This window comes from Montipora capricornis, chromosome 11 (genome assembly GCF_036669925.1).
Source record: "Montipora capricornis isolate CH-2021 chromosome 11, ASM3666992v2, whole genome shotgun sequence".
Taxonomy (NCBI): Eukaryota; Metazoa; Cnidaria; class Anthozoa; order Scleractinia; family Acroporidae; genus Montipora; species Montipora capricornis.
Genome location: NC_090893.1, coordinates 15,413,546 through 15,423,545, shown reverse-complemented (window position 1 = coordinate 15,423,545; position 10,000 = coordinate 15,413,546). Strand labels below are relative to the sequence as shown.

Here is a 10,000-nt window from a genome sequence, read left to right as displayed (position 1 = left end):
CAAACCAGAATAACACCGCGGCTCGATTATTTGAATAACGATCAGCCGGTGCTAAACAAAGGTAGCGTTTACACGAACGCGGTTTCACATCCATACGGTTTTATGACTTCGAAACCGCGTCAAAATCGACGCAGTTTGGAAGTCATTTTATTACATGACTAGCTCCGTGAGCGGGGAAGATGAACCAAATCGCGCGCTGTGATTGGCCAAGATGGAGCTATCTTGCCCGCTCGGGATTTCTCGCTTGGTCCCGCAAGATCAAAGATCATTTTTTGGTGTTTTAAGTCATATAATAAATCCTTTATTGACCAAGCTTGTTTGGTCAAGATGGCTGGATATTGGCCTCGTTCTTTTTTTGCGTGTTTATGGACCTCGACTTCGTCTCGGTCCATAAACCTTGGCCAATATCCAGCCATCTTGACCTCACGCTTGGTCAATAACCAATATATACGGAACCGTCTTCGCAGAAAACCGAAGTCGTGGTACCGGTGGCGATGAGCGAGCGCTCCACTATGTGCTAAATTCACCACTTTGAATCGAACAATGCAAGTATATGTACTACCTGTCATTTTAATTTAATATGTTTATGTTCGTGTGTGTGTTCTCTTTATAGTTGTTTCAACCACTATTATTGTAATCTTTTCTTTTTCCTTCCCGCTTCGATTAGCTAGACTATTTTGCCGGTAAGGATCGATGGAAAATGTGCAAAAGGTGACATCCTGTTCGCAAAGAGTATGGAACGGAGTGCCACATTTTCAGCTGTGACCTCCTAAAAACTCTCGGTTGTCAATCCACCTTGATTAGCTGCGTGGAAAAATGCCCTATATAAATGCTATAATACTATTTTACTGTTCATGTTATCAAACGTAAACTTGATATGGATGACATTTTCGCACAAATATGATCTTTGATTTTAGGTGAAAAAGTAAAGGTAACGTGTACAGTTTGGAATGTACAAATCACTTTGATTTCAATACGTATATGACAAAATTAAGGAAACGAATACATCTGATTGTTGTGTTCATTGTTTTCCCAGGTAATTTTGATTGTGCGACAAGAAATCCATTCGTTAGCTTTATACCGGGTGCAAAGAACTCAAGCAAAAAACCCTTTTGCGACGGATTTGCTGTTCTGGTGTTGTATCTGCTGGCATCGACACAGAACACAACTGCAGCTCATCATTGGATTCCAAAAAGGCACGAGATGAACCACAATGTCCGTGTAGGACCGCCACACATTCTGAAACAACAACCGTTGTCGCAGAAAATGCGCTTCGAAGTTGTTTACGACGAGAGCATTGGAGAGTTAGAAGAAGCAAAATATGGCTTGATCACAGGGAAGTTGATTCCTGAGGCAGTGGATTATTTCCACGAAGCTTTTAGCGTAAGACCCACGACAATGCCTATTAAATTACAACGGGCATGTAAAAACAACGCTTATTTTTTAAAGAATGTAACAGGAAGCTCGTTTGGAGATGTCCAATTTTGCAAGCTGGATTGTGTCAACACGATGTGCGGGCCTGTGAAAGTACCCGCCGATCACCTTGATCAGTGTCGCGTGTGCGATGAAGACGGGATCAGGTGTTTCTCTTTAACAGGGGAGAAGTGGGCGGGCGGTGTAGGAGTGGAATTTCGTGATTTTATATTGTATGTTTCGTGCATTCAGACTGATCACTGCAATCTCGCAAATGCAGTTGCTTATGCATCGTATTGCCAACAAGAGCGAGCGTTGGATCGACCCGTCGCCGGCTTTGCAAACATTTGTCCAAATCGCTTGGAAACCGATCCAAGACATTACTCAAACTTGTTGTCCACCGTAAAACACGAGATCTTCCACGCGCTGGGTTTCAGTGCAGGGCTTTTTGCGTTCTACCGAGATGACAACGGCGCGCCATACACGCCAAGAGAGAAACACGGCCTGCCGCCTTATAATGAAAAGTACAACCTGTACCAGTGGAGCCCTAAGATCGTCGCAAAGGTGGAAAGGAAGAAATGGGCTACGAAACGTGGCTACATAACGCACAATGTTCATATGATTGTTACGCCGCGAGTAAGGACAGAAGTGAGAAAGCATTTTAAATGTTCTAGCCTCGAAGGCGCAGAGATAGAGAACCAAGGGGGAGTTGGAACAGAGTACACTCATTGGGAAAAGCGATTATTCGAAAACGAAGCAATGACTGGAACTTATACTCAAGATCCTGTGTTTTCTAGGATTACGTTCGCTTTAATGGAGGATACTGGTTGGTACAGAGCCAACTACAGCATGGCGGATGAGCTGGACTGGGGCAAAGGCTTGGGATGCACGTTTACTGAGTCAAGTTGTAAAACGTGGATGGAAAACCATATGCGAATGAAGACATCGGCCGATCCCTTTTGTTACACGATCAAGAAGACTCCCTTGCGCATGCGTTGCACGCATAGCAAGCAGTCAGTGGCGCTTTGCAATCTCCGGAAGTACTCCGGTGCGATACCAGAGGAATATCAGTATTTCAATCATCTGCCAATCAGTGAAACAAACCCGGATGGACCTCCGTCTCAAGACGTCGTTATCCGGAATACGGCTGCGTATGGTGGCGCAGTCCCTTTAGCGGATTATTGTCCATTCTTTCAGAAGTTTACTCTGACGGGAAGTGACGGCGTCAAACGGGAAACAACTTGCACAATGCCCGAGAACTCACCGGCGAAGAGTGACAATTACGCCTTGGAAAGCTATGGTCCCGGATGCAAGTGCATTGAGCAGGGCCGGGAGTGGCTGGCAAAGAAGAACATCTTAACTCGAACAATGGTTGACTGGGGAAGCGGCTGTTATAAATTTCACTGCGACGGGCGATTGCAAGTGGAAGTTGGTGGCGAGCTTTACACTTGTCACAGCAAAGGCCAACGAATCGATATCTTCGGTTCATTAAACGACTGGAAGATAAATGGATCATTGATTTGCCCGTCTTGCGAAGAATTTTGTGGTACTAACAAGAGCTGCCCTCAGGAACTAAGCAGTTCTTCAGAGGGAATCGTATTCGTTGAAGGTAAAACATCGACGACTGCCGGAAACTATGCCAAGAGTCTTAGGTTATCTTTTGTAGAAATTGTTGAGTTTTGTATCTCAAGATTTGCGTTATGTATTTTCTTGATGATTTGTCTTGTCCCTGGCTTTCATTGACTTTGACCAGTGGAAAAAAAAAGTCGTTAATTTTGTAATTAGCTTGGCCCTATAATTTTCTATAATTGACTTACATTGAATGTCTTGCCACGGTCATAATTAAATAAATCCTCAGAAAAACAACTTTATTTTATTAAGGCTCATGAAGAGAATCCGACGTCACAAATTTTGTAGAAAAGTCAAGGACGGTTGTTTATACTACATTTTGTCGTCCAAGATGCCATTTCCCTATCGTTTGCCCGTACATCGCTGTCGCTTACGTAATCGCTGTCATATCGGTGGACGAAAGCAATAGATCTCTCGTAACTAGTACTATTGTTTCTTCACCAACTGCGATATGTACAAGTTTGGGTTTTAACTCCTTTAATAAGAAAGTAGACACGCAGTTCTTCCATGTTGTGGATTTGTTTTCAATAGTTCTTTAAGCAAAATATTTGTTTTCCGTCTCAGTTTAAGTTCTCTTTCATTTATTTTAGAAGTAGAATAAACACTTTCTGTTTGATCAAGAAACAGCCGTCAAAGTCGGCGACCATTGACAAATCCTCACTAACACAACTCTTGTTCGGAACAATGGCATTTTTGTCCGAACATGCTCCATTTCCTGCTAATGGCTTCATAATTTTAAACACAGAATCATTTGTTCTTCATTAATTGAGACGTAATTTTGCGCATTCGCTCAATAAAGGCGTGCATAGTGCATGTTTTTCTGTGCCTTGCATAAATTTGCATACATTGCATGTGATGTAATTTGCCTTCTGAGACTTGAGACTATGCCCAGTGTCATTATGCGCCGGGCCAAAGCGATACGTTCTTTTAACTGTATGTACAGCCCATCTAATGGTCACGTGATCAGCCAACAGTCCGTCCTTTCTTGATGCCTCGTGTACGCGGCCTCGTCGAATAAGATACGGATCATTTGAACCTACATAAAGCCTAGCATACCCACAAATCAGAAACCCTAAAAGTTCCGTCACATCGTATTGTACAAAAGAACTTATTCCAGTCGGAATAAGGCTATGGTAGAAACTAATTTCGTAGCCTTGATTTCTAAAAGGATCGAACACTGTGCCATTTTTCTTTCGTGTAATTATGTAGAGATTGTTGGTCACTTCTTGGAACTTCATTTTCTCCATTTGTCTTAGTCTAAAATTAATAGTACTGCTCATGTTTGTTTCCTCGTCTTCTTTTGAAATCAGAACAGCGTTGTATGGCTTGCTTATCCTTGCGATAATTTGTCGAGTTCTTTCTTTAACATAAGGTGTAAATCGAATGTAGTCTAATGTCCACCTTTGAGCCATTGTAGCTCGTGATTTGGAAAGAAAGCGGATGTCGTCGGTTGCAATGGAATTTCCACGGAAATAAACAAGGTCTTCGTCAATTCTGCTTAATTCAGAGATTATTCCTCGAATAAAAGGTTTTGGATAAGAATTGGCTTGGATCTGGAGTCGGTTATCACAGAATGGATCCGTTTGGGAGACTCCGACGGACAATGGAACAAATTCCTGTGCTTCGAGTATTTTCCACGCCTCTTGGTTGTCTGAGGTGGGTACGAAGTCGACCCAAAAACCAGCTGAATCTTTCTGACAAACATCGTACCAGGACCAGTTTTTGTGACCTAAAATAAAGTCTTGATTAGATCCTTTAAAATCGCGAACCTTGACCAGTTTAGACAAGTGAGTAAAGTCTATGACGGCCGAAACTGGGACCGTGAAGTTTCTGTCCAAAAGATCGTAGACCTTCGAATCTGGCTGCAGAGTGCTTCGCACTATCCGTTGCAATCGCTTTATCTCAGGCTCACTGGCTAGAGGTCTTGCAAGTAGAGTCCTGTTTAACAGTTTTGACATTATGACTGCGTTTTCAAACGCTTGAAGTTGCACACTCCAACTGCCAATCGGTGGATCGTAGGACAGGAATTTCTCCTTCTGATGAAGCGGTGCAAAGAGAAAACCATCATCAGTGAAGTCCCTGGAGAGTTGAATTTCCTCAAAGAGTTCAACGCGTTGCTGTATCTTGTTTCGATGAAACATGGCCGCAGGTCGGTAAATCAAAGTTAAGGTTACGCAGGCCAGCACAAATACGGCAACGCCGTCCAGAAGACGTTTCAAAGATGTCACAGAACAACCCAGGACCAGTTGAAAATAACCTCCTTGGTCATCCGCGACAAGCTTTCTTCTGGGCATGTCTTTCTCTTCCAGAGAGCATTGTTTTCTGGTGCATTAGACAAGATTGGTTTATCTTTGCTTTGGCTTAGGAAAGTAGGATGAAATTGTTCTCAGAATTGGCTGATTTAGTCATAACTCGTAAGAACGTAAAACGGTGTTTAGTTGAAACTTGAATGAGTTGTTGATTATCAATAACCCCAACATCGATACGCTTTTGTCGTGATACTAAACCGTGATTGGCTAAAAGTGAAATAACAAACGGGTACCATCGTTGAAGCGAAAAATCACCTGTTCAACAGAATGATAAAGTGTTTTTAGGTACTAGTCTAAATTTGCCAAAAACTCACCTTTTCCTTCAACTTGGATGTAAGAAATTCTTTGATTCGAAATAACAGAAGTTGGCAACCAAACATGCTTCTATAGAATGCTCAGCATTAAATCAAACAATTCTACAAGCTCCAAAACGGTAATATAACTAGTACATCTTTGTGGAGTGGGTTACACTTGAAAGCTCTAAGAACTGCATGGCCTCGTAAATATCCTTAATTAACTGAGGATATTTTAGCAGATCAAATTTTAATTTGGAAAATTTAAATGCCGGTTTTCAAACGAAGAGGAGTCTCTCTGATCCCCTGAGGGTCGCTTGACCTCTATGTATGTCTTTGCTCGGCCGTTGAAAGAACAAAGCCTGATTGTTGCAAGAACAATGTCATAAAACAATATGTTTAATGATTACACTGCAAAACAACTACTTAATTATACGAAACTTCAACGCTTTGACAACAACATACCCGAATCAATTTTCAATGTCAAAGAAAGGCCGAACGGCTTTGTTTAAGCAAGCATCGCCAACGGCGCACAACGCAAATACTAGCACGATACTGCAGGGGTGCAGGGATGGCGCAGTGGTGAGAGCACTCGCCTCCCACCAATGTGGTCCGGGTTCGATTCCCAGACTCGGCGTCATATTTGGGTTGAGTTTGTTGGTTCTCTACTCTGCACCGAGAGGTTTTCGCCGGGTACTCCGGTTTCCCCTCTCCTCAAAAAACAACATTTGACTTGATTTACTTTCATGGTTCATTTCAGTTTACAGTGTCCCCAATTAGCGCTTTGGCGCTAGAACGACAAGACACTTAAATAAAGTTCCTTTCCTTTCCTTTTAGGAGAATCACAAGAGAATTACGAAAGCCGTGCAAGTGTTTCTGTGCTGTAACTGATTCCAAGGGCAAAATAAAGTTATCCGAGATATTATTTTTTTATTCTTGTGGGTTCGGGAAAGTAGGTTGGGAAGAATGGCAGTTGATCTGAGGGTTAAAATCGAGTCATGATAAGTCTATCAGAGCCTTTGGTACATGTTACTGTAGACGAGGAGACTTGCATGTATTTTGTCTTGATCGGATACTCGATCGATCAATCAATCAATCTACTGCAATGACAGGACGTCGGTGGTAATTCCAACAGGAACGGAGCATTTGGTGGGATCCACCGCGGAACTCCCGGTTGGACGGGAAAGCGACCCGCCAGATCAAATCAACGGTTATAAAACGGAAAGATTCGGTATAGCGGAATTCTTATGCAAATGTCATGTTGGATCGTGCAGAGAGTGGAACTGACAAAGTGTGCAGTAATGTAAATTATTTAATAAGTCCCTCGGCCCGTTTTAGCAGAATGAACTTAAGTACATAAATTGCGAAAAATCAATTGAAAAACAGAACCGACTTTAAAGGCCCTTTACGCCGTATTTTCTCATTGGGGTGGTTATCCAGTGCCTGTCTCAACGTGCACTGCATACTTGCGAGCACAGTTTCATCCTGACATGGGGCTTTGGTGAGCTGCAAAGGTCTTCTGTGATAGTCTGGTTGGTAACTGTGTCGATACAGTCAACGACAGGTTCCACAACCAAGTCTGAAAAAAAAGTTCAAAATGGAACGATCGAATTTGTAGCGAGTTACACTTGTTGATTCCTAATTTACATGCTCCCTCATTCTTGCAATATTAATAAAAATAATAATGACAATAATAATAATAATAATAATAATAATAATAATACTAATAATAATAATAATAATAGTAATAATAATAGTAATAATAGTAATAATAATAATAATAATAATAATAATAATAATAATAATAATACCGAAACTTCGTAGCAGCACGAAGTAAGATATCGCTTTGATGATCCATACGATGTTTTTAAAATTCATCGTTAATCAAGACATGTTTCGGATGAAACATCATCCATCGTCAGTTATACAATGAGAAATAAACTAAAGTGGAGCAATAAATAGTGTAACAAAGTGAGATATAACATCAATAATTAAGGATTAAGGCGAGAACAGAACAACCACGAAACAATTAGTTTCTTTTCTTAGCTTAAATAGTCTGTTTTTTTCTGTTTTGTTTCGTGGTTGTTCTGTTCTCGCCTTAATCCTCCTTAATTATTCATGTTATATCGCACTTTGTTACACTATCTAGTGCTCAACTTTAGTTTATTTCTCATTGTACAACCGACGATGGATGATGTTTCATCCGAAACATGTCTTGATTAAAGATGAATTTTAAAAACATCGTATGGATCATCAAAGCAATAATAATAATAATAATAATAATAATAATAATAATAATAATAATAATAGATTTTGATTTTTTTCCTTCAATTACTCAATTACTAGTAGATTTATAATTACTGAATTTTTAATATTAGATTTTTTAAAGGTAGAAGAAGAAAGGAAAGATAGGGAAAAAATAGAAGAACATGTGCAATTTTTTAATAGCTTTTATAAATCATTTCTTAATTCTTTTTTGGACAGTTTTGTAAATATGAACTATATTGAATTAAATATCATCGTTATTATTAAAAAAATAATAATAATAATAATTAATAACATTAATCTTGCAATGCATCTCGGGGCTATCGCGCAATGAATCTTGAGATTGCATGCCTGAGTTCACCCGATTATAAATGCTATACCTTGCTCTGAGGTACACTCGGCATTTCTTTGGGCCGTCGAGTTACAGTCTTCGGATTGCCGTCGTAGGTTGCCCAAGCCATTTTTAACTTCCCCCTTCATTACAATTGTGGAAACCGAGATTAGATCACAATACATACTTGTAAAAGCGTAAACATAATTATTCCAGCCTTTTCCAACACCTTGCCAACACCCATCCAAGTTGGGACCATCCTTGTCGTATGTCAGATATCCAGAAGGGCCGGACCAGCATTCTGCGTAATACTGCACTCCAAAGACGGGAAACTGTTTTGCCCACGCATCCTGTGCACATTTCTCCACCATCAAATTCACCCGGTTCCAGTCGATGTGGTAACGATAACTTGAGAGCAGTTCCGGAAGTGGTCGGACTCCCGTGTTCCGGTCACGGAAACAGCCAACTGGGACATAGCTCATGTTATTCAAACCTGTAAGATAGCAAACTTTTTTATTAGCATTACTTTCTTTAATTAAAGGGAACCTCCTCTATATCTACATCTACACTTTCGGGCGCATGGCAAAGTCCCCTTGAAAGGCCTTCCCGAGGGAGCCTTGATTTTTCCCGTGTTCCCTGTAAAAGTTTGTTTGCGTTCCTCATGAGCCCATGAGTAGGAGCTTTCCTCTCCCATACAAGCCCTATGAGTCAACCTTTGCGCGTATCTATCTATTTTTAGAACGAAACGAGTTCGCCGGCTCTGCACGCAATGTTAAGAACGGAAAATCAGAATAAAGATATTGTCAAACGAAGACAAAAATAACAAAAAACAATGTATGAAAATTGTGTAAATTGAAGTTATTTTTTGGTAAATTTGAGTCGCATGCTAAAGAGATAGTTCTAAGAATAGAACGATATTCGCCAAGGTTAACTCAAGGATATAGTCCATAGGGAGGCTTATCCTCATGGGTTCTTGCGTTCCCTTGTTCACGAAATTACTTCCAAACGTGGTCTCCGCTTGTTGATCCCTAAATGGTTTGTGTTTCCTTGTACCCTAAGAAATTTGGTTTTTGTTCTACAGGTGAAATCAGCCATGTTCGCTTCTTTCCCAAAACCCTTAGGAGGGCCTCCTTTGACGTATGGTTTTTTTTTCCTTCATATATTACAAGCTAGGATTTTTGGGACGTCCCCGCCTTTCTTTCCGTCGAGAATTTACAGCAGGTAGTGTCGAGGGCAACAAAAATGTTCCTATGAAAAGTAAAACTTTAATAACAAAGTCAGGCGAATTGTTACCTCCACAAGTAACGCAAGGGTACTGTACTTTCCACTCGGAACAAGGCTTTGAGATACATTGCATGACGCTCACTGGCTTCTCGGTATTTATGCCTTCGCAATCGGCATGTGCTAGCGTGACCAATTCACCGTTTCGTAGTTTCTTTTTGCACTCCACGCTGCGAGATTTCGTGCCACCACCACAGACATCAGAACACTAGAAGGTCAATATCCGCGTGTAAATTCATGTTACTATTCTCGTGACCATTCATATCATATTTGTAAGGAGAATGTGTCTAAAGCATCAACAAGGAGCCTTTCATCATTTCCCTCTAATGGCTAATCACTTAATTAAATAAATCTGAGTTCCAATGGGATTTGAACTCACGATCCTCATATTGAATTATATTGGTCCATAATTATCCAATTGACTGTTCAAGGAAAATCAGCAATGGTCAGTTAGGATTTATTGCATAATTCAATATCTT

At 40.7% G+C, this 10,000-nt stretch overlaps 4 protein-coding genes across 5 annotated transcripts in view; 2 read left to right on the top strand and 2 right to left on the bottom strand.

Moving 5' to 3' along the window:
* The window catches only part of LOC138023809 (leishmanolysin-like peptidase), an 8,813-nt gene extending 4,926 nt beyond the window's left edge, over positions 1-3,887 (top strand). Inside the window, exon 3 of one of the 2 annotated variants that reach the window (XM_068870892.1) lies at positions 1,037-3,887. In XM_068870892.1, the coding sequence (XP_068726993.1) occupies positions 1,204-3,156 (1,953 nt within the window). In that variant the 5' untranslated portion in view covers positions 1,037-1,203 and the 3' untranslated portion in view covers positions 3,157-3,887. The remainder of the gene's footprint in view (positions 1-1,036) is intronic. The other variant, XM_068870891.1, reaches the window with a different exon arrangement.
* The window catches only part of LOC138023812 (translation initiation factor eIF2B subunit beta-like), a 33,908-nt gene extending 27,309 nt beyond the window's left edge, over positions 1-6,599 (top strand). The window contains exon 18 of the mRNA XM_068870896.1: positions 6,482-6,599. The gene's annotated coding sequence lies outside the window, so the exon portion shown is untranslated. The remainder of the gene's footprint in view (positions 1-6,481) is intronic.
* Positions 3,603-5,487, bottom strand: LOC138023810 (uncharacterized). Its single transcript, XM_068870893.1, has one exon. The coding sequence runs from the start codon at positions 5,334-5,336 to the stop codon at positions 3,804-3,806; it is 1,533 nt and encodes a 510-aa protein (XP_068726994.1). The 5' UTR covers positions 5,337-5,487; the 3' UTR covers positions 3,603-3,803.
* A 339-nt stretch (positions 6,600-6,938) lies between the features above and the next one.
* Positions 6,939-10,000, bottom strand: part of LOC138023114 (A disintegrin and metalloproteinase with thrombospondin motifs 16-like) — a 63,506-nt gene continuing 60,444 nt past the window's right edge. The window contains exons 30-32 of the mRNA XM_068870146.1: positions 9,534-9,729; positions 8,428-8,733; positions 6,939-7,223 (exon numbers count right to left, since the gene is read on the bottom strand). Of these exons, the coding sequence (XP_068726247.1) occupies positions 7,093-7,223; positions 8,428-8,733; positions 9,534-9,729 (633 nt within the window). The 3' untranslated portion in view covers positions 6,939-7,092. The remainder of the gene's footprint in view (positions 7,224-8,427; positions 8,734-9,533; positions 9,730-10,000) is intronic.